Genomic DNA, 24,551 nt, shown 5'->3' with positions numbered 1-24,551 from the left:
TGCAAATAAGAAAGCTTATAGTTACAATATCCTGTTGCTTACTACTTCTTAATGCTCCTATCTTTTCGTAACTAACATTTTTTCATTAAAATTGTACCAATTCTTAATTGCATATTTATTTATATGTATATTTACATAAAGCGTAACAGAGATTTGAAAAAATATTTATTCGTTTGATTTAGTTGCCACTTGCTTGAAAATTTCGGTTTTACCATTCAAGTTACGGAAAACTTATAGATTTAAACGCATTTTCGTTGAAGCCACGACTATTAAATTAACGCAACAATATTACCATAAATATTAAAACAAATTACATAATTACACATGGCAAGGCACAACAAAGAGGCAAGCAAACAGGAACCACAGCCCCACCGCTCTTCGTTTTCGATTTGCTTTTACTAGAAGCTTCGTATTCATATTTTGCACTAGCTTTCTGCCATTCCCCCTGTAAAAAAAGAGAGTACACGGATAAATATATTAAGTAATCGAAATTAAGCAAGCAACCATACACGATAATTAGACATGAGATTAAGGTTTCACATATCGTATACTGATATAACATAATCAGAATAAAATTAACTAGTCGCTCAGGCTGAAGAATCATTTCGATTATCCTTCGACCTTATCTTTCGTGACTCGGAGCAAGACTATCAGTCTACGTTCTCATTTTCTAACAGTAAGATAAGCTCTCGGAGTGCAAAAGCACTCGTATCTGACACGAATCTGAAAAGTGGGTTTGATCTACCATTAAATCTTATTCTGACTGGAATGATTTATAGCAGTTATCATTAATCGGCCTCAATAATCAAAGCCAATTATTTCAGTTCATATTAATTATCATCTTGTTATCATCTATTAATTATCATCTGATAATTAATAACGAAGGTATGTTAGCCTCTCGATAAATGTGTAATTAACTTACACCAGATTGCGCCATCATCGCACTGGACTCTTCTTTCTTGGTAAACTCTGCTGATCCAGGTGGATAATAAACCGGGGGCCCAGCTACATTTTTACTTTTCACTTTCGGTGGCGTATGCGGTATAAAATCAACTTCCTTTTTAGCCACTGCTGGTTCTCTGTGTTGTTCCCTCTCTCGTTTCTCGATATCCACCAGTACTTCTCGCTAGGGAATAAAAATATTACAATCAGTAATAGTCAGCTGAATTCTCTGAAGGACTATCAGAAATACCAACTTCATTCTCCTTTGTTCTTTTTAATGAAACAAATAAAGGATGCCTAGGCACAATTTAAGAAAACGCATTCGATTTACCTCAGAGTCAGAGAAAGATGCCATTAGTTCCTCCAATTTCTTGGGTGGATTTTGCTCAGTAGTAGGTGGCTTAGAAGGATAGACCTGAACACCCCCAGTTGGGAATGGTCTAGGTAACAGAACTTCGTGGTCTTCGGCATTCTTATTCGGTGGTATCGTTGTGGTTGTATTCGAGAATTTATATATCGTAGTAGACTGTGGTGGGGTAGTCTGTGGTGGTGTAGTGTAATAATTAACCGGTGTTCCTGGTTTATCAGGTGTCGCGTGTCGTCCACTGGACGGTGGTCGGTTAGGATAATGTTCTTCGATCCGATTTATCGTAGTATGAGTCTCATTTATGGTGGGTGGTTGATTTTGATAGATAACCGTCTTACTTGGATAATCGGGTCGATCACAGGGCAAGTGTTCATTAGGATATGCGCCATCGACGTGGTAGTACTTTTGATTTCGCGTGACTGTTGTTCTGGTTTCTTGGGGTGGCGTACCAGGGTGATAGACAATTGTTGATGGTTGTCCTGGTTGGCCTCCATGGTGCTCCTCGCGGTAGAACTTCGATTCTTGGTGGATAGTCGTTGCCTTTTTGGTAACGTCCGTGATTGGTGGCGGACTATCATATCTAACCGGTGTTTTGGACGGAACGTTCTCAGTCACGGCCTGATAGGTGATCGTTTTATCCACGGCGGAGGTAGTACCTTTCGGTAATGTGTACGTGATAGTTTGATCACCTGGAAGCACAACAGTTCCTGGCACGCTGCCACCTGGTAGATATGTTTCAGGCGCTCCCGGTAGCTCGTAGGTATACGTTTTAATGGTGGTCGTTACTTTCGTGTTTGGACCAGGTGCCAGATTAATCGGTATTGTTGGCGTCGGCGATGGGACTGGTACATATTCCACGTTTCCGTATTCTTGAGCGGTGTTTGTGTGCACTGTGGTTACCGTACTTTGTCCCGGTTCTGTTTGGTAACCTTTAACAGTTGATCAGTTCATTTTTTTATAAGCCTGCGTGAAATTGTGAACTTCTGATTAGGAATTAAAATCTTTTTAAATACATACTCGAGGATTCATGAATATATTTTACGTCCCTTTGCTGACTAGCCGGTAAAGGTGAAGCCTGTTTTGATCGAGATGTAGAACTATCGCTAAACATCTAGAATATAAGAGGACTTTTGTTATTTTTAAATATTATGAGTATTAAAGTTTATGAACTTGGATTATGAATATTAGAATATTTACTAGCTCTCTATTCACCGTCCTTCCAACAGGTTCTCCGCCACGCATTGTGCTTTCTTCGTAAGTTCTCTCTCGAATATCATCACTACAAAGATATTAATATCGGTTAGTGTATGAAAACAGTCTTGCAACCTTGCAGTTTTATCACCACGTAACTCTGAGGCCAAGGCGCAATTTCGGCAATACGTAAACCGTAAGTCCAGATGGGTCTTACAGTTGAACTTCGAGCTATTAATTTCTATTTTTGCAAAAAGAATGGATCTTTGCCAAAAGATCCATTCAGTTATGATATTTTGAAGCGTTGTTTGGGAGAAAATCATACTTACATCATGGCCGCACTAGTATTGGTCAAACTATTATCCAACGGTTTCCACGATTCTGCAAAGTAAACAAAAAGACGCTTTATTATTCTTTCTTCGAAATTTAATCGTTCCATTCAAGAATTTTTTAAGCCAGTACGAAGTTTAGTAAACTTTCAAATAACAGAATTGCACAATTTGTAAATATTAAGTTCAGTGATCAGAGAAATGTCTTCATGAAATAACAGTCGATTGTGTTAGGAAGTTCTAGTAAGGGGTACAGACATTTAGACCTTGGAGCGGGAATGAGTTCTTGCTAGGCCATGAGATCAGGTTTAAACTTCTGATGAACGACCCTCAGTGGCCGATAACAATGACCATCCTTGCGTCTCAATGTCGGGTTTGTTCGCTACCCACCTGGCATTTCTTTGACTTTTTATTCTCTCTTTCGTGTGTAGAGAAATCGGGTCAATCTTCTGTTATACGCAGCCCTAATATGGATACGGTTGTGCATCATGTGTTACCACAAACACAGACACACGTAGTCCACTTGTTACGTCACTTCCATATAGAGAGACAGTGCGGAAATCTCGGTATAATGTCGTGTTACTCGGGATCACGGTTTATTGGAATCTGCATAGACAAGTAACTTCGCCTTGCATAAAGCATACTCATTACGAGTTAACGTAACATTTGCTGTCTTCCGTAGATTTCGCCGTTTAATCATAGCAACTTGCTAATTGCGACCAATTTCTCATTAATAAACTGCGAGGGTCTTTGGGTCGTTCGAAGCAAATCTTTCATATTTGCAGCCGCAGTTCCGGGTTTGTACACGCGATAGCAGAGTTTGATGGAGCAAATGGTGCGAAATGAGTCCCGCGAAGTGCTCCCAGCGAGCAACGAGCCTCCCTCGTTTTGTCGTTCTCATTGTTAATTAACAGTATACCTGCAAGGCCGTTCCGCGCCTTAAAAGGAGCGACACGAGTGACCAGCTCCCCTTCCTTCCACGATCGTATAAAACGCGGCAGCGCTTGCGCGTGATTCCTCACGAACACGTTCGAGAATTTGTGGCGGTATTTGCAGTTTAATTTTCTCGGAAAACGAATAATTTTTTGGAAAAAATTGACCTGTATCTCTAATTCTCTTTCGCGTGTCTATCGTTTCATCCTATCCTCTTTCTTATCCTTAAAGCTAAATTTAACTTAGCTGTTGGTGCTTAAATAGTAATCTTTGTTCCATTGTCGCTATTTTAAGTTAAGAACTCAATTGATTCGTATACCGATAAACACCGAGTTATTCAGCTTATGTTAGGTGAAAAGATTTCGAATTTTTTGGATAGCAAATAAGTAGCATCGCAGTGCTACTGAGAATCCAGTTAAGGAAATTTACGTAGATCCCACAAAATTGTGAATCAGAATGGCTTTTCAGTGGATTAAAGCGTTTGAAAGAACTTACCAATTGGTTTTCCATCCAGATTCTTGTTGTACTGGTACGACACCTGTTTGTATGCGATCGTTTTACTTTGGCCAGGTTGTACCTGAAGGAAATGAAGACATTTTTATTAAATGCCTCTCTGAATACCAATGAAAACCAGTTCACAGAGTCCTTGTTTACTCTCACTTTTTCTAAACTATTCTGTCTCGTTAGAACTACTCATAAATAAGTTACGCAAGTGTCTGCATCGCCGGAGTTTGTTAAGAGAATGAATCCTTTCAATGAATGAATGCTTCGAGTGAATTACTACTCGTAATAAATGAGATTTATGTATGAGAAATTAAAGTGGTCAGAGTGAAATTTTCTTTGCGTAACCATTTAAACTATACGTCGAATATTTCATGATCTACAGACAATGTGTTAGCCCGAAAAGCGTGGGCCGTGACCAAGCGACTGTCCTTATAAGATCATAATTGTAACGAATAACCTGCATAAGAGGCGTTGGCGGGTCGGGTAACAGTGTTTGAAACACGTGGAATTTCACTGTACTCAGGGCCAATGAATGTTTCATCGAGACGTGTTGCAAAGATACGTGGGCAACTCAGAAGCTTATTTCTAATGCGTCCTGAATACAGCAAATATGGAAATAAGGAAATTACAATTTCTTGAAAAATAAAATTATGAAATATTTTGATTGCTATATGGATCAATATAATACACTAGTAATTAATTGCAGTTGAAGCAACAGGTATCTTAATGAGATAATTGAACAGCAAGAACACGTAAAGGATGAAATATGCAAGATTGAAATGAGCCAAGCGTTATTCGAGTACTAGCTTCTCAAACTAGTATACGGTCGGAGCGTAAACTAGAACGTAATGTCTGGTCAAATAATTTCTCTTGGATTTTTCGTTTCGTTCTTGAAGCCGTTATTCCGTATGCAAATGAGAATAGGCGGTGTTCTTAGATGCTTTAAGGGCTCCGAGGCTGAAAGTTTATCCGGCAATCGCGAGATGCGCGCAGCAAATTACACGTGCAACTAATATACATTTTCACTGAATGTTATATCACGGGCTGAGACGCAGGAAACGCTGCAATTACCTTCACGTGTATGCGTAACTGCAATTTTGCATCCCTGTACGATTTTCTAATAACTGATCTATCTTTCAATCTATCAGATCTACGATACAGCACTTCTTTACAAAAAAAGAAAACAGACTACGTTTTTCTGTAAACGTTCGTAATATTTCAGTTAACTGTAGACTGTTTCATTCGTATAATTACGTTATGTTTCGCAATTAGACAAACGAGTCCAGTAAAGAAGTTAAATGTTATCAGTCCTCTAATTTTAGGCCCGCAGACCTGAAATGAAAGATGATTTAACTTGGAATAAGTTCGAAGCGTGCGTAAGAATTCCAAGTAAATCATACGCGCCAATTTATTTTAGTTCGTCTTTAGATTCGGGTCTGCGGTGTTTGTAAACGCTAAGATTACATCGTTTTTAACTATAAGAGTGATCTCACTGTCGCGATCTTTCTAATACACCAAGAGATTGCATTACGTGCTTAGATCTAAGTACACGTGGATGCTTATACCTCTAGGTTAAATTTCAGCTGATGCAATCTCTGTAATATATAATTTGTACTGCTACATTTCAGAAAAAGAACGCGAAAAACGAAGGTACTGGAATCACAGCGTTTATCTGTTCGTCTAGACACTCTTAACATGGTTCGCTGCCGATTTGAAATCATGTGGGTAATTTACGACACATGTTGAGTAATGTTTGGGTAATGTAAAAGGAACAGCCGATATCGCTCATGTACTGCAATAACAAATTTTCTTGTCTCTGAGTTATTATTACAGAAAAAGTGACTTTTGCGCTAGATAATATCTCATTTCCTTGAAAATTATTTCTAACTTTTTAGTTATATCATGGTTATATTAAATGAGCAATATGTAAAAGGGACGTTGAGAGATTATTCAGAAGGTTATTCTAGCAAGAAGTGGTCTAAATAGATAATTACAAACTATTCATTGACGAATTTGAAACAGAGAAGGACTTACATTTTGTAATTCCGAATCGATGAAGTCCAAACCTGGTATGCCACTCGGTGCACCACTTGGCCCAGAGCTCACGTACTTCTCTGTAGTGGTCGTCATCGTTCGTGATGGTGAGATGGGTCTAAGGTTGAAAGCATCCCATTGAAAGATCAACACTTTCTTTATCGGTATATTTTCACCAAAGGTGTTCTTTTGCCGCTCACTCACCTGCCCTCAGAGACCATCTTGGTTGGATTCGCAGCCACACGGTACTCTACTTGGGGGGAGCGTGCTCTGCCACCTCGACTTGGGGTGGCACTTCTTGAGACACTTGTCTGCAAGTCCTCAAGAAGAGCATCTAGAATCGTTAAAGATGCACTCTTGTACTGACTCACTCAAGGAAATAGTTTTCATCCAGGCGTAGTATAAAGTTGAAGAGATGAATAATTAGACAACAACCTCAATAGTAGTAAACAAACATCTAGAGTTATTTCGTTTCTAAAATAGTGTTTCTGTAGTAAGTTCTAACATCCACATTATTTCTATCAACAAGATATTCCCATCCACAAAATGCAGTTGATGCGACATAACAAAATTCATTGAAAAAAAAATTTCGATTACAATAATACATACATTTATTTCTACACGTGTTATTATATTATATACTGTAGATATTCATTTTCTTGTGTCTATATTTCTTCATTACTCTACAGAAAAAAAGCAACACGAAGCTCACATGATTAGCCAGTATCAGAGTTATTAAAATATTTTGCTGACATAATATAATATTAAGCAAGTGCTTCGTTGCTAATTGAACGTGTTTTTTAAGCAAGCTATCTAGTTAGCGGTTTCAATATTCTTAACAGTCGTTGATATATACGAAAATGGTGTCATTTGTTATGCATTGAATTAAATATAATTTACACGTCATTTGATTTGATAGTTCATCAGAATGCTTACGCAACTCTGTTGCTCAATACGAGCTTCTTAACGATTGCTAATCATAGTGACACAAGATGTGTGATAATCAAAACATTAAAACGTCGTTCTAGGTAAATGAGTATACATAATTCATTTCTAGTTAACACAGAATCTAGACGATTCAATATAAAATGTTCAATTATAGGTATGCCCTATTTGAAATAGAAATGTTACTTGATGTATTCATCAAAGGGCTACAAAAATTCTAATTAACAATGAAAAAGCATTAAAACCCTTTAACAAAACAGGCTTTAAAAATGTACATATTCCTTTTTTATCAGTTATTCATCACCTCAATAGCTTGGACTCTATTTAAAATTATACTCCTAATCAGACACCTTATGGAAGAGGAAACTTGAAAGGATCAGGCCATGTTTATGAATTTACCATTTCGATGATTCGGGATCTAATTTTAGCGAAAAACTTGGAATCGTAAAGAAGCGTATGTAAAAGCTTAGTCGGAAAAGAATAAGCTAAGGATAGGATTACACTCCTGGTGGCACATTTAAAGGTTTACCTAAGTTGTTTTCGAGGCTGTTGGCCGTGGTTGCTGCCTGGCTCTGGCCAGATATAGGACCGCTATGACTCACTATCTTTCTGCTGGTGTGCGTTGACGTTCTCTCTCTCACCGCTGCTGACATTGCGCTCTTCTTCGAGTTCCCTGCCTCACGAAACCTGACAGACAATTTGAGAAGTCAGATATCCATTTGTTCACAACTTTCGTTGAGTCAGTCTTAATATTACGTGGAATAAATTTCGCTAGTAAATCTCAGAATAGATACTATTCGTATATAATTTTGTATATGTCCAAAGACATAAACTTCTGGTAATTTTGTTTTTTATTTCCAACTTTCTTCCGCAATTAGTTAACTTTCGAGTACCCCTCGAAATCGAATTAAAAGTTAACTCTATAAACTGCTAACTAGTATCCTTGGTTCTCAATGAAGCCTCATCACAAGTCGTTTACTTTGTTAACTATATCGAGACAGATCATCCGAAAAGATAGTAATTTTCAGAGAAATTCGTTGCACCTATTAAGCGCGATGCGACAAAAATAAGTACAGCCTTCGACAAATCTTATTTAGGCACAAAGCAGATGCTTACATAATCTTTATGCATTAGGGATCGTCATTAGTTGCGCAGACTGTCCAGAGTTTCATGAAATCGGACTTTTTCTCAGTCTTCCTGTCAGATTATTAGAACTTTTACTCAAACCTTGTTATCGCTATTTTTCTAGATACTGAGTGTTAGGAGTACTATTTATAGAAGCTGGACGTTTATAAATATGGCAGATTTGAAGAGATTGAGAACTGGATCTTAAGGCGCGGTGCAGGACTTTCGCGGTGAATACCTGAAGCCGGTTTATCAGTACCACTAAAGTAAGTTGTGGACTAGAGTAGTGGCATTTCAAATTAAGTGGGCGCGTGTATTACCCGACGTTCCTGATAGAAACTTGCGTACCGAGATTTATTTCTATTTCTTCGTTCTTATGCCACTGCTAGATTCCCAACATGCACTTTAAGCGTTTGACGATCACTATTATTTTGAAGATCAAGTTGTAAAATACGATTCACTAAAGTTAAGTATTTTGTTCTTGTGAATAAACTCTTGGGATTCGCTTTAGATCGTCCGAAAGATAAGACGAACATTTAGATTTGTGGAAATACTATATAAATCAATTTATGCAAATCTAGGCAGAAGGAGACACAAGAGCTTCATCGACAGAGGCAAACACAGAAAAATTTTGAATAATTTCATTTTCTTGTTTTATCCAATAATATTATGCCTTTAGCTTCATCCATTAGATTTCTCAAAATGATACACAGAAAAAATGAAAACAATATCGTCTGAAAAATGAAAGCTGATTGAAGCAAAGTCCAGCGTCTCGGTGATAAAATAGGGTGCTCATAGAATGACTAATAATTGCAACTCATTTTTTTCTAAGTACCTTTATAAGCCATGGAGGGAGGGACTCACTTAATGAGTGGGGTATGAAAGTTATCAGACGCCTACAATTGAGAACTCTAATAGGCAGAACACGCTAGTCACATTGCATTTATCAGGACAGAACTGGCTCGAATTTGTCTACTGAACCGAATCTGTTCTAAATATCGACACGATGACTCGAACGAGTTAGAGAGTCTGGAGAGTATTTCCTCGGGAAATGCCAAAAGGTCGGTTGTGTTATTCCGGCGTAGCATCGATGGGAATGGGGCAAAGGGGCCAAGGAGGCCTTCCAAGAATCATCTGCGGAGGAGACACGCATTCGTATGATCGCTACTAAACCTTGAAACGTATACCCATTCGGTCACTAGAATTTATATTCCTCCAACCTGTCCGACAGATCAAGATCTGTTGCTCGAACCAATTCGTGGCTAAAATTTGTAATTTTTAGTTTTTCGTGCTAAACGTGACATTCTTGCTTCATCCTTGTATTTTGTATAAGAAGAAATAATTTATGATTTCTATTCTACAATTTTTCACTTTTCCATAACACTTCGACTTGCATAATTTTTGGAAATCGTGTAGCTTTCTTTATGTTCAATTTGACTTAAAAGTCTTAATTCAGAATCGTACATTTTCTTACTGCCATTTGTTTCGACTAGTTAGGCAAATACGTTTCAGACGAATGAATAGAAACCACTCAAGTGTACTAATTTAAAGTGCACTTAATTGACGAGCTGCGGGTCCGAATCATCGCATATTCTAATGATTTCGTCAGTAGTATGGAAGAAGTTTATGTGCTTCTAAGTTGTGCTGACGCTATCTTTGGACTTTCAACTACTAAAGAATTAAAGTGCTAACGCTACCGTGAATGTGTGATTTGATCACACCAAATCATTAGCAAAGCGTCATAGCCAGTGGCAACATTATGCATTGGCTTTCAAGGCCTTCTTGTCAATTAAAATGATGATGACACTGGTTGATCTGATTCTGTGAGCCTCAGCACTTACACGAATACGTGGTCTGCATCAAAAGCACAAACTGTTTATGTTTTGTTGTGTTATTCCTAAACTATCGTAGTAAAAATTTGTGGGCGATATTATGCAAATTTATTATACCTATACTCACTGCCAGATCGTGCCAATTTATTTTCCTTGTTATACAGAATTGTTATAGAATCGACTGTGACGCGCCTCATTAGAATATTTATGTCCGTATACCTAAAGCAAGCTGTCAGTGAAACAAAAAAAGTTACGCATCGAAGTTAAAAGGAAATACGGATTTAAAGAAACTGGTGATTCGGCGAATCAAACGAAATTAGCCAACTGTTCGATCGTTGGCGTTGTTATACGAGAGTGTCTGACACTTCGTACAAAATTTATCAGCAAAGTTTCGTCTTGAAAATAAATGTTCAGTTTCAGAGAACGCATGAAGAACATCAAGACATTAATCTACTACTTTTATAAGCAGAATCTAGGATTTATAAGATCCGAAAATGCATTGTTCTAAATTTTTTGAACGATTATAAAATCGTCATTTATCGAATTTATCAGACAAGATAACATAAGTCAGATTTTCAGCAAATTTGTGTCAAAAATGAAGTCCAGAAGATAGAGTTTTAATTTTTAATAGAAGAAAATGTGTATAATATTCTACAATTTGATCATACAGAATTAGACCTCGAATCTAATCATAAGCAACTGTGTCTCGTACATAAGAACATTTGACTATTTTTCGCAAATTTCTCTATATCAACATCACAAAGAAAATCGGTATAAGAAGTTTCAAGGACCTTTCAATGGCCTTCGCTGGAACGCAACACTTGCGCCAATGAAACGATTGAACATGAACATGCGACTAACGCGATCTTAAGATAGCTGAGCAACCATTGACAGGAGTACATTACCAACATGTTAATTATGTCACAGCTATTGTCTCCGTTTATACGTAAGTATCGTCTTTACGTGTGCAATGAAGAATGAACTGTTCTATTATTAAGTCCACTAATAGTAGTGTATGCATAACAAATGGTACATAGTTTAACGTTCTATGACCTGGAACATGTTTTTCTATTAAAATAATGTTACAAAAACCATGTACTTACTAATATTACAAGTAATTTTTTACAAATTATTTTTGGACGCATACACTGATACCTCGGATGCAACTACTCTGAGATATTTTAATTGACAGGTAGATTTTAAAAAATTATTATTAATTGATCTGTATAAGCGTTCGTCTAACTAGAGTGCCGCTCGGTAATATTTCTGATAATAAATCAGCACAGAGTTCAGCGAATCAAACATTGAATAAAATTTTAGTTTGTATAGAAACGCACTGTCATTTGTAAGTCTTTAATTCAAGAAAATCAGAAAAGGAAACGCAGCTCTCAGCTTACGTAAACATAATAGCGACATTTGACATCGCGTGGGTGGCAATGGTCCAGCCAACTGGCGCCCAGGGTTTCATTCTATTTCTCTCGTTTTTCTTTTGCTTGTGATATAGCGTTCTTTGTTTTGCTTGTGCAAATATAACCCAGAAAGTTTTATAAAATTGCAACGTGAAAAGAGCCATGCAACTCGTACGATCTTCCGTTTATTCATTATCAAGACTACTTGCTAATTGCACTTCGCCTTTTATAGTGATATTTTATGTTTTGTAACAAGTGAAACGTGAATTCTCTTTTCAAAGATACCATCTGTAGTATTGTACAACCAAATGGAAAATTGTTATTATTTAGAAATGTAACTTTGTGATATTACAAGGAAAAAATGAGCTTCAATTTTTAAAACTCACGCTATTTTTAACGATGCTCATTCGAAAACGCAAAAAAAAGTAAAACGGCCTCGAAAGACTTTGTAACGACTTCTTTTTTATGTAAATGTCACTGAAACTCTACTGGCTGGAGCGTACTCTGAATGATCCTTGAATCACACCTGACATAGATGAAACATCCACGAAGACAGAAAGTAGGATCTGACCTTCCGCCCATCTAATTGTGAGAATGATCATCTGCTTACTGTGTTACGTGCACAACAGAGAATGTATGATAAACGTGATTTTATCTAGTTCGTTTCCATAATCAACCATCTCCTTTAAAATACTATCTCTAGATGTCTCTGTTTCAAAGAATCTAGAAATAGAAATTTAGAAAAATTGAAACCAATAAATAAAATTCTAAGTGGAAGAATCGTTTTAGAATTAAGAAAAACGAAAAAGAGTAACAACAAAAATGATGAAAACAGCACACAGCGGGCGTGCAGAAAATATACACTGAGTCATGGTTGCAAAATAAGCACGATGCATATTTTATGTTCGAAATTTGTGGCGCTCACTTTTGTACATTGGGACGTTAAGGGAGTCGAATCCAATTTAGATCGACCTTTTTGCTTTACGCCGGAATCCCTGCTGGGATAACGTGAATACTCTACATAACGAGGCCCACTGTTCGAACAGCCTCTTAAACGTGCCGTGAGTGTTTTTAATATGGCGAGATTAATTGCTGCATGCGACTGCCAATGTCGCGATTGCTGCATTTAGTGTAATTCGATGTAAGTGGCAATTAGATCGGTCGAGGTTTACGAACATTTAATACATAGTAACTATTTTGTAAATTGTACGTGCTAAATTAATATCCTACATTTTCTAGAACACTTCTTATGATAATAACAGCTACGTTTTTTTAATCAGATTTCTTATGTCGTAGTGACCTTTAATAATGCATCAATCGACATGAAAAATGTGAATTATTGCTGTACTGAATAATTCAGTGCGATTTACAGAGAATGCATTTGACATTGTATGTAAACGATATTACCCTCAGGCGGTACTCATTTGGTGGGCGCAGAAAGTACAATTACCTTCACTCATTTCTGACTAATCCATATAAGGACTTATCTCGCGTGGACTTCAATTGCACAGCTTTTATTTTCGGAATTTAAAAATTCTTTTTGCGCCAAACTACAGAGTTCCCTCGCTATAAACTCGCTGATAAATTGACCATATCATGGAATTATTTCGAGGAAATGAATTTTGCTTTCATTTCCATGTTTGGCGAGCTGTTAAGAGTAGGGTTGACCTCAGGAACGTGTCCTTTGCTATAGACTCGTCAATGAACCATGAGACTATAGCAAGGAAATACTGTACATGGTATAGTAAGACTGGGTAGAAACGAGTGATATTTTTGAATCGGATTTCAGCGAAAGTGTGGAAGCCTAAATATAGGAATGGAAGAGTTCTGAGACGTACCTCGCGAGAAAGGGTAATTCAACGTTTATAATAATACACCGGTTAATTCACAGTTCGTTTTTCGTTTTCGTCTCGTTGAGAATTTTCGCGCGAACGAAATGCTCGATAAACCGAAAATACAGCGCACGTAACACCGCAGAGTGGCGGTTCAACACTGGCTCGATCCACTTGGCGTTTCGCTTGCGAGAGCGCATCACGGCGCAATACTAGCGCTGGCGCATGCGCAAACGGGTTTTATAAGTCAGTTGCTCGATTCGGCGATGGCGTGAATTTTGAAGGGACCGATGGGAGAACCACGGAGTTTTAATCCCTTTAAATATGGCCCATTCCTTGAATGGGCACTGTCTGCCCTCTGTGCTCTTTTGTAATTTCATTTACCATCCTCGTCTCTCTTCTTTCGCCCACGATGTCACATATACTCTGCGTTCTTCCAACAATTTCCACTTAGCTAAAGAGTTGTTATTTATGGGAATAAAGAAACTTGGAGAAGGCATTACAAAGCCACATTTCAGATATCACAAAATGGTTCTGCTGAAAAGTTATTCAAAAGAAACTGTTTTTAAATAAATTCGTTTTAATATCGTTGTCTTTCTGAAATAAATTGTTTTTCAGCAGTCGAAAACTGCAGTTATGGATAATAATACGTAATAATGTAAGGAGTTGAAGAATCGTGCCACCTTGCATATACGGGAAAATATTTAAATTTTATAGGGATTGAGTATGCGCTATTGTGTTCCAGCATCGTTTGAAAATTATTCAAATGGGTATGCAAATAAAAATATGTGCGAATAATAACTCCACACTGACGAAACGGAACAAACTTGTTGGTGACATCATTCTCGATCCTTGCTAATTTAATACAGTAAATTTTTTGCGTGCGAGATTACTTGTCATACAATTTCTGTTTGTAACAGATTTTATCTCCGACACTGTATGATACTAAATAAGACTTTTTATCAGAAAAATAGAATTAAGAAAGAAAATAATCAGTATGGACAGTCTTCAGGCATTCCAATTGTAGAGATTGGAAGTAATTTTCAAAAATTTTTATCCAACTAAGATATCAAAACTCGATTGTTAATGAGATGAAAATGTTTCTTAACCAATTCGAAAACCTACAGTATAATTCTTAGGTACGCTAAAAGTAGGTATATTACTCACTATATAGTTCATTTTTTATTTTTATATTTTTATTATAACATACATGATAATAGTACATTTATAGTACATTAATAGTACATTTTGTGCTATACTAAACATTAGCGGCTGTACGCAAAATAAGAATGCAGTCCTATGAGTGGTAAGAATTCAAATTATAGTACTGACGCGAAATTAAATACAGGTTGTCCTAACAAATTGATAAAGCATATGTAGGAAGTAAAATAATTGATGAAGTTCACATGAAACCTAAAATTTATATTGTTTTAATTATTAAAACTTTCTAATTAGCTTGAACCTTAACAAATTATTTTCAGACGTGAATCTGTAGGAACTTATTCCAAAAAATTATTTTTTATTATAAAGATCTGCAATTTTTAAAACCAAAGTTATTGATCTTTTAATTTTACTGAGAACTGTATTTATATTTATAATTACTATTTTATTGATTTTGATATTGAAAAACCACTAGTTTTCGAGCGCCCTCTGCAATCTTCGAACGGTGGATGTAGAAAACACATTGTGTTTTCATCACTGGCGCTGGTAATGCCAGCAAACGATAAAATATTCCTACCATACCACTCCATATACAAGGTATTTGAAGTAATAAGTGAAAATGCTATTCACAAAAAACATATTGTGGCAAAAAACTTATACCAGTGACGATATTTATTCTAAATGAGATACCTATTTCTTGATGGTTAAAGTCAGCGGAATAAGGAATTCTACATAAAAGTCTTCACAGATCAAAGCGAAGTTTTCGCGATGACAGCAAATTTTTGGTAACATTCTCTTCACACTAAGATCAATTCGTATATCTATTTCTTCAATTCGTCGCGAATTCGCTGCCGCTCGAGCCTTCTAAAATACGCTTCTAAAATATTCAGTAGTATTTGTGCTATATTAATCAACATATGCTTCGAATTCGCTAGTACGTCTCAGAAATACATAACAAAAAGCAACAAATGCGTAAATTCTAGTAATGAATATGAATCGCTTACTAAACGTGGTAAAGAAAAATGATTAAGAACTTTAAGGGTAGATAGTATATGACCTACGGGGAAATACATGGAATCGGTATCCTATCGACCTTTCTTCAGAAAAGTCTTAAATTCCGAAACTTAAATTAGTAAAATAATGACATCTGACCAACAACTATTGAATGGCCATAGTGATTCAGGATAGTTCATAATAATCCAGGGAGTTCCTTTAGTCTGGAGTCTAGAGTCTAGAGTTAGAGAATCGCAAGGACCCATCCGCATTCTCTGAAGACTCTGGAGCGAATGATCAAAAGAGCGGAAACCAATCATTGAATTGCGAGATTAAGCGAACGAAGAATGATGTAGGAAAAGTTAATTTCCACAATCGTTAACTACCAATTATAAATGTTAATAATTTGCACTCTGTGTACCATTGTTGTTAACAATATGTGTAGCAGGTACTGTTACTGTGATGATTATTTAATGGAAAATATCTATTTTTCACAAATTATTCTTTGTTTGATAACTTTCGAAATTCCTACCACCCGGAGAACTTCTCTCATTGGTTCACCATCTTCCCCGAGAGAGTATAAATAACCCTACAGGATCACAAGTGTCTCACTTGTCGCAAGTTCTCTGGTGGGTGCGAATTCTCGTATAAGAAGGCACTAGAGAGATTCGTGGATTCGGACCATCCGGGGCACATAGACCACTTGGCCAGTGGCCAGGATCCACTGGTCATCTTGGACCACTGGTAAGTTTTGCTCAAATATTTTTATCTCTTCTGTTACCTCTATTTTGTATCCTGTCTCACCCCGACTCCCAATGTTTACTTTTCCTGTTTATTAACATTTAGGTCTACAGCGAATTAAAACGTGATATCTGTGGATATTTATTAAAATTTATAATTTTTAAATTTATAGAGTTTAAGTAACCAACAAATGAAGATGAATTCAATTAATATTTTTAATTTTTACACCCACAGGATTTACGTGACCATCGAATGAAAACATTAAAAGAAGATGAATCCAGTTAATATTTCTAATTCTTACACTTGTCTTCCATCCATGTTTTTACCTTGCTAATTTAAAGTTTAGACTTTATGATATTTGTAAAGGGAGATTGATGGAACTTTGATTTGATCTATCTCCTTTTGGGTCTCCAGTCGCAGCAACCTCCACGTGGTGAGACCCGGGCAATCGGTCTGTCCGAGCTAATGGCTGCGAACTGTCAACAGATGTAAGATAGTAATTATAAATATAAATAGACTTCGCAACACAATTAAATGATGACTAATTTTGACTTTAAAAATTGTCGATCTTTAAACTGCTATAACACATTTAAAAGTCGATTACAAATTTTCTAACTTCACCAATTTTAGTAGTTAGCTTGTAGGTATGTGATTCACAAAGTTATTGCCACAGATAAGTATACAGGATCGCTGGACATCTTTCACGTGTGCTATCAATATAACCGTAGAATGCAAATAATTAGAATTGTGTGGTTGCAAACGTAATAAAAAATAATTTTTTATTAAAAGTTCATATGAATTCATGCTGAAAAATAATTTATTAAGGAACTCAAGCTAATTACAAAATTTTAATAAATAAAAAAATAGAAATTTTAGGTTTTATAAGAACTTCATCAACCATTTGACTTTCTGCATATTGTTTATCAATTTGTTATTAACTTATCAGGACGCCTTGTATTTAATTTCACGTCGATATTATAACTTTAATTCTTACCACTCGTAGCGCTGCACTCCTATTTCACGCACAGTCGCTAACATTGATCGTGACACAAAAATAATGATGAGGTTCCCATTTAGAGCTACAAAAGCGTGGGACAGAAACACGCATTGCTTGTCCAGTCTATCCTGTATACTGAAAAACATGGAATGAATCTGTACTATAATAAAAAAAGATATCCTATATACTCTGTTGAGGTACATTCCTTTAGTGCCATTTTATCAGCTGCCATAATAGAAGAAATCGACTCTGATATAACCATTTGGGCATACTTTTATTATTTAAAGATGTTTGGAAAAATTTAGTAATTTACTCATTATTTCAGTATTTTAGCTCCAGTTTCATTTCCTTTATTGTTTTGGACTTAGGACTTACAAGTACTTTGTCACTTGTTGACTTATTAGTAATTTTTATTAATTTACATTTTCTTCAATTCTAAATATAGTCTTCCAACTATCTTCATATGTATGTATTTTTTACAATTTCGGCAGGGAAAACTTTAAATAAAATGTAACTGAAATTCCAAAATTATCGTTTATTTCCATTCAGTAGTATTATATTATATGTTCAGTAAAAGAAACTTAAATGCATTCTAATTGTATGTATTTCAAACTTTTAATTACATTAGGATAGTCACGCGACATGTTTTTAAATTAAATGCGCCTTTGATGTTCCACTTTTATATTTGAGCTCTTCATGAAGGGAGGGTCAGGTAGCACAAACACATATATACGGTTAGTCCGTAGACGCCCTTATTGTTCAGGAGAGTGAGGGTTGCATTTGTAGCGAGTCTGCCTCTCCAGGATTAAGGATGGAGGGCAAGCGCCAGCGAAAGGTCGCATGTAATGGGAAAACCCATAGAGGTAGACAGGAAGAAACAAATGAGTAAGGTCTGTTGATACAAATGGTAACGCGTCTCGAATGCCTGTGTGTGTGCAACGTTAACTAGTGACTCGCGTCAGGAAAAAGGCAGTAAGGTAGATGTACGTGACAAAGTGTGAACAAAAAGAAGAGAAGGTGTGACTGTTACCGTGCTTTGTAAACACATGCATAGTTTTCAACCTGCGTGCTGTGCGCATGATTCGAGCTGACGTCACAATATGGCTGGCAAGGTTAAGGGAATATTACAGTTGTCCCGAATTCACTATTCATGTTTATTTGCATCCTTGTCCTTGTCATAAAGCAATTATGGCAGTTTCGACAGTCCACTTCGGATATTTTTCTTCGACAATTTTATGGGACAATGAGACCTTGAGGGTTTGAATTCTGCTGGGATGTGAGTGACATCTTTGTCGTTTCATGAAAATTCATATTCTTGATATTACCTCTGATTTCACTGAAATTTGTCGAATTTTCTCGTTTTATAATTTATTCTTTTGTGATAGAAGAAAAAGCTTCAAGAAAATCTGTCCCTAGTTTCTTACTTATTGTCGCAAAGCTGTATAAGACTCAGGTAGATTCTAGCCTTCAAGGCAATAACGAAGAAATTCAAGATTTCGAGGATAATGGCTTTAATACAGTCTTCGTAAGCAGAAAGCTACAGATTTATTTGTCGATGCAGACGATAATTAAATCTTTTATTTATTCAGAATAAATACTTTTGAAAAGAAGTCTGGTATTAATTAGAGAAATTTCTTAACCTAGCTGCTCAGTGCTGTTCACCCTCAGTTTGCTTCCGATTTAACGCTTTCGTGAGCTTTGAATAAACTCTCCATCGAGGATAATGAGAGACATCATAAAAGAATATGTTACAAGCCATTAAACTATAACAAAACTGTCAAGGGCGTAGTTTGCTACTCGCAATTTCGAATTGTTCCTCCGTGACGTATTCAAAAACTCCATAAACACTGTCAAATTCATACCTCTACTCCATGGCGTCTCTACTTGAACATATTCTTACTTCTTCATGAGTAACTATAATAGGATGCCATGATACCCTCCATACCTCCTGTAGAACATCGCATACCCAAAGAGACATTCGTCAGAAAAATCAATACTAATTACAACAGTTTCGAACATGAAGCAAACATGGACACTTTATCAGAATAACAATCGAGTCATCGAACCCGAGCAGTACCAAGAACCTCTCCGCTAAGCTACGTTCCTGGCTTCTGGTTCGTACGTGCACGTATGTCCGATGGCTCTATCCGTGCGTTGGGTAGACTCTAGCTCGCTGTACAGCGAGGGAGGACGCAGCAGCGACGTCGGAACAGGGAATGCGAAAAGTGGTGGGAGTACTTGGAGCTAGGTTCATGGCTGGCAAGGTGGGGAAGTGGATGGTGGCGGGTGCGTCGGTATCCGGCCGGGGCTGCTGGCAGTTCGGAAGATAGAGCGAGAGAGGGAGAAAGAGAGGCGAACGGAATGGAAAGGCAGTCAGGTTAGCCGAGTAATAGTGGGGGAGGCTAGGGACGAGGCAAGGTAAGCGATTTAGCTGCTGCTGGTTCGGCAAGCCACGAGTCGGAGCGCCGAGAGAGCAGCCGAGGTCCCGTTGCCCGAGCCTGCACCGAAAGGCGTCATGAAAGCGCGCCAGCTAACCGAGCACACTTCTTGTTCGACGAAAATCACGTATTCGCCATCGTTGATCCTGCGTTGCCCCTCGTTTCTCGCATTCGTGGCCAACATTTGACTCGCGTACCTGCTGTCCATTGCTGTCAGTTCCTTGCTGCTCCGCTCCAGTCTCGGGATCTTGCTTGATATGTTCTGCTGCATAAAGGCAGAGAAAGGAACAAGGAAACGACGAATCCGTGTCAGTGGACAGAATACTCGCATTGTGTCGCTGTGTTTTACGTTGGTTCGGTTGGAAAGCTAGCTGGTTCAATGATAAGTGTCCTGTTGCTTTCAATGGACTGATAACAGATGTGCTGATACCTTTGACATGACGCTCAAGTGCTGAACTAGGCCAAAGTGTATCTATGGAAAAACTGCTCGTTGAATGGGAAGACCCATGAATTCGTGATATTGTTGAGTGGTTCATTCTTTTTTGTGATTGTGCTCCGAATCGTACGATGTCTCGATATTGACATATTGATTGCACTGGTGCAATCTCTCCTGGCATTATTCGCTGTGGATCAGACCGAAAAACGAGCGACAGAAATGAAAACTCGTTCCTGTCAGTAGGTACGCCTGCATTCAACGAAAATACTCAAATTACTGTAGTTTCGTTCTGATAAGTTCCGTTTCATGCCTGGTATTTCACCTTGACGCTAAAACATTGGATGTGGTAGCACGTTTCGACCAATACTTTGATAATGAATCAGAATTGAGAGTGAAAAGTAACGCGAATACTTACATACTCACTGTTTGATATTTTGCGGTCTGTCCAACCGGATATGAAAATGAAAAGATAATGAACGGAAGGAAGTCACGTTGGACAGGTTTGGAAATCGATTCGAATACGATTCGCATTTTATGACACTTACAATTTACGTTCTTCGACGACATTAACCCAGATCGTTTCATACGTAGATTAGTATTCTAACATTATCGCTTCTTTATTCGTGAATTTATACTATTCCAATGATCTTTGGAAAAAAATGTGAAACAGAAAAAAGCAGATAAAGGAACTGTCTCAATGACAACGCCTAATTGATAGACCGAAAGGCAAGAAAAGGCGACAAAAATGAGCCCAACCGTCTGATAGGCAAATTTTAATCGTTAAATCTTATCGAACGATCTCATGGTTAATAGCGATACCATCTCTAATTTACTATCGCTTCGTTCGCTACATTGTCGTTGTCTCGCCTGCCCTGAAGGGTGGCATCCCTTCGGGTCGTTATCCCATTCTGCGCGTTGAAGTGGCCGTGGCGAGGGATACAATCGGAGGGAGAAAAATCTTATCTAGCAGCAGCTATTCCACGTTGTCTGACACGCGTACAAGGCTTAACGAAGCGATGAAGCTCCAGCATGTTATCAAACGTAACGCGCCCATTGTTAATCAACGCGAGCATCGATCGACCCTGCAATAATTCAATTCCTCGGTTCGTCGACTGCATGTCGTCAGTATCACCACCGAGCGACTTTCCAGCTTCACATTCCGCACGATTCAGAAGACACAAACAGCCACGACCTGTCGTCGTCGCTGGACGAACGAACTGATACCTTTCGCAGCCATGACGGAGGGCGAAACTAGAGGCCTGACGAATGACAGAACGAGGAAAAAGCAGGTCACGTAGTCAGAGTCCTTCCTTCTGGGATAGAGATCGATAGGGAGGCTCGGGAACGTGGGGACTGGAGGTGTGGTGAAAATTGAGGATCACGCGAAGTGGCCTACCAGGAAGTGAAGAGTTGCTGGTGGCACGGTGACACGTGGGCATCGTGTGCCGTTCGTAACATTCCTACGAGTATAGTATCTGGAACAAGGCAGAGGGGAGCCAAGAGAAAAAGAGGAGTGTTCCGGTTAGCCAAACTCGAGTCAGCCTGCCGATGGATATGGCAGCTGTTGCCTCTGACGTTGCTCCTCTGCTCCGTCGCGTTCGCTACTACTATTATCGATATCGCGGTACCTGTCAATCGAGCGAACAGGTGTTGTCGCAAGGTGTGCAGGCTGGGATACGTGATTCTTCGTGATACGGAGCAGCTAGCTCGAACGGAGGGAGTTTCAGTGTCGTCGATCGATCGAGAGACACCAGCGTACCTCGCGCGCATTCTTAGTGACCGAAAGTGTTTGCCGGCGGTGCGCGTGATACGTGAGGTGAGGCTTGGTTGATCAGCCAGCGTGAGTGAGCCAGGAAACGATCGCCAAGGGAGGGATAAACACCGAAAACGTAATTTTCTTGTGTGGTTGATTCACAATTTCGTTAAGGATGAAGAGGAAGGCTATCAATTGCCAGCGGCCGATATCCAGGTTTAGCGGCACTCTTCTTTTGCTACTGACACTCCTTGCAGAGGTGAGTGGAACGTCGATGGATAATGGTATGAATCTGGGACGTGTTGTTGGAATGTTATTTTGCGACGAAATGTGTACATACGAGAAACTAAACTTTTCAGACTTTACCTTTTATTATCTTCATTTGAACCTGTAGAACGTTTTCGTCTTTTTACCTGTATCTTTTAAATTTTTCTACATTTTAACTTGTGTATATATTTTACAGTTACTGGAATCGTCTCTACTGTAGGATTGTTTTTTAATAAAGAAAAAATTAGATATTACTTTACCTAGAAGGAAAGGCATTATTTACAAGCATTATTTTTTAATAAGGCTTCTTTTAATTTAAAACATTTAGAATTTGTGTCAACTTCTAATTCGATGTATATTAAGTTAGTATAAGTTCTGGGGTACCTACAGAATGTGTTTCGTTTTTGGGTTCGTTAGAAATCTTCTAAACTTCCCTAATAGTTCAAAAACATTTGAAGATTCAGTTGGGAATCGAATAGTCTGTATAATTATTTAATTTCAATACTCAGAATTATTAGCAGCTATGCCTATTAGGAAGATAATTCTCTTCTAATTTCTCGGCTTAAAGGTCCCTTGCTAGACGAGATTTGACGAATGTTCGCGATTTTGAATTAGATCGTGTCTAGAGACGTAGCAAGCGATCGGTGAAGGGGAACGCTGTCGTCAGTATCTAGTCCTTTTTGCTTGGCCGATTTGTGTCTCCGAGTTGCCAAACTCGATGGACTTTCCCAAGCGTCAGGAATGATGGCTCTCAACGTTGATGCCCATTGACCCTTGAATTTATGGTCCAACCAGCGACGAGCACATTTATCTAAACGATGATCTAACATTCACGCCATGGCTTTGCCACACTGAATTCTTGTCGGATGGAACGTTTCACGGAAATTACAGATTGCTAAATTGATACTCTCACCACCAGAATTATCTTGGGACTCAACTATTATATTAATACTAGCATCATTTGGACATTCGTTTTTCTTTTAAATCTACGTCTAGTTTCGTTAAAACTACGAATGTTTCCGAGAAAAAGGTGGTAATATGGAATCTGCTGATAACATGAAACCCCCCAACAAAATAAATATTACACTACCACTTGTGTCATAACAGCGGAGTATGTTTGCAGGGGATAGAAAAAAATGATATGAAAATAAATGCGGATGAACATCAATCGTATTTACTTTTGTACAACAAGTAAAGTAATATCCTGAAATCGACAAGTTTTTTCCTAATTCTCGCTACACCAGTTTTTTTTATTTATTGCAACAAGAAGTTCCACGAAATTTTTTGAAATTTATGAATATGTATCAAAATCTTAGCTTGCAGCTAATGTGGAGCCCCATTGTATTTACTGCTACTCCATATTAGTTGGATAAGCGATTTTTTAAGTTTCTTAGATATATTTAGATATGCCTCAAGGCATCCTATTATGTCCAATAAAATGTAAAAGATCATGGAATACAAATTATATATTTAGAGCGATTGTAGCAATAAAGGCAAAGAGAATGAATCCAAATAAAACAGTTACAGTGCTTCTTGTGGCTCAAAACCATGTTGCAATGATTTGTAAATAATAATATATTATACGTGTATGTCTTTCACTAAAAAAAGCCAGAGTTACATATTACCTGTACAAAAACTCTTGAGTGGAAAAACACACTTTTCCAAATAAAGTTAGAATTTCCTAAGAAAAATTTTATTTTCTACTTAAGGTTCTTGAATATAAGAGAGGAATGTATGAGGATTAAATTAAAGTTAAATTTAAATAATTTAATGTATAAGTTTGTAAAAAATCGTCAAAAGACAAACTGGGGTTCCGTATTATCACCTTTTCCTCTAATTCAATATATTTTCACAAAACGTCATATTCTAACACGTACGTAGGTGTTGTTTACTGATATATTAATTTGGATTGTCATTTCTCTCAGGATGACTTTCAAGAGATGTTAATATTGTTAGAAATAGTACATATTAATAGATATATCGTTAAACTACGAAATATCAACAGAAATGATGGATGAGGAAAAATCGCATACTTAAATAAGTTAATGTTTAAGGAATGACACGCATTATTCATAGTTTGCTTTATAAATTAGTCATTTAAAGCTGTTCAGAGGTAGTTATGTTTCTAGAATATTTTTCGCTTACGTTACTGTAAATAATCATCATTAAAAAATACCTTCATAGTCATAAATCAAACTTTTATTATTGCATATTCAAATAAAACCTAAAAGTTCAGTGACAGTTCAGTAATATTCATACATTTCATTAAAATCACCCTGGGAACCTTATTTATTCGCAATTATAACTTTACACATTGTCAGT

The 24,551-nt window shown here is 37.5% G+C and overlaps 2 protein-coding genes across 2 annotated transcripts in view; one reads left to right on the top strand and one right to left on the bottom strand.

The window, feature by feature from the left end:
• Nucleotides 1-148: 148 nt before the first annotated feature.
• LOC143184506 (uncharacterized) lies at nt 149-13,615 on the bottom strand. The gene is made up of 11 exons (XM_076386794.1): nt 13,450-13,615; nt 7,775-7,932; nt 6,505-6,634; nt 6,301-6,418; nt 4,258-4,339; nt 2,830-2,881; nt 2,507-2,588; nt 2,327-2,420; nt 1,274-2,238; nt 923-1,126; nt 149-445 (listed from the first exon to the last, which is right to left on the bottom strand). The coding sequence occupies exons 2-11, from the start codon at nt 7,896-7,898 to the stop codon at nt 311-313; spliced, it is 1,986 nt and encodes a 661-aa protein (XP_076242909.1). The 5' UTR covers nt 7,899-7,932; nt 13,450-13,615; the 3' UTR covers nt 149-310.
• Nucleotides 13,616-20,624: 7,009 nt separating this feature from the next.
• Nucleotides 20,625-24,551, top strand: part of Ptp10d (Protein tyrosine phosphatase 10D) — a 39,389-nt gene continuing 35,462 nt past the window's right edge. Inside the window, exon 1 of the mRNA XM_076386526.1 lies at nt 20,625-22,221. Within this exon, the coding sequence (XP_076242641.1) occupies nt 22,138-22,221 (84 nt within the window). The 5' untranslated portion in view covers nt 20,625-22,137. The remainder of the gene's footprint in view (nt 22,222-24,551) is intronic.

This window comes from Calliopsis andreniformis, chromosome 10, assembly GCF_051401765.1.
Source record: "Calliopsis andreniformis isolate RMS-2024a chromosome 10, iyCalAndr_principal, whole genome shotgun sequence".
NCBI lineage: Eukaryota > Metazoa > Arthropoda > Insecta > Hymenoptera > Andrenidae > Calliopsis > Calliopsis andreniformis.
The sequence above is the reverse complement of the archived record's forward strand: the minus strand, read 5'-3'. Positions and strand labels throughout refer to the sequence as shown.

Excerpts from the sequence above, each read along its gene's own strand:
- LOC143184506 (XM_076386794.1), bottom strand. The coding sequence starts at position 7,898 with ATGTCAGCAGCGGTGAGAGAGAGAACGTCAACGCACACCAGCAGAAAG. Across the intron at positions 2,589-2,829 it reads AATACTAGTGCGGCCATGAT|TGATGATATTCGAGAGAGAA; the intron begins GTAAGTATGATT and ends ATATCTTTGTAG. Across the intron at positions 2,239-2,326 it reads ATATATTCATGAATCCTCGA|GTTACCAAACAGAACCGGGA; the intron begins GTATGTATTTAA and ends CAACTGTTAAAG.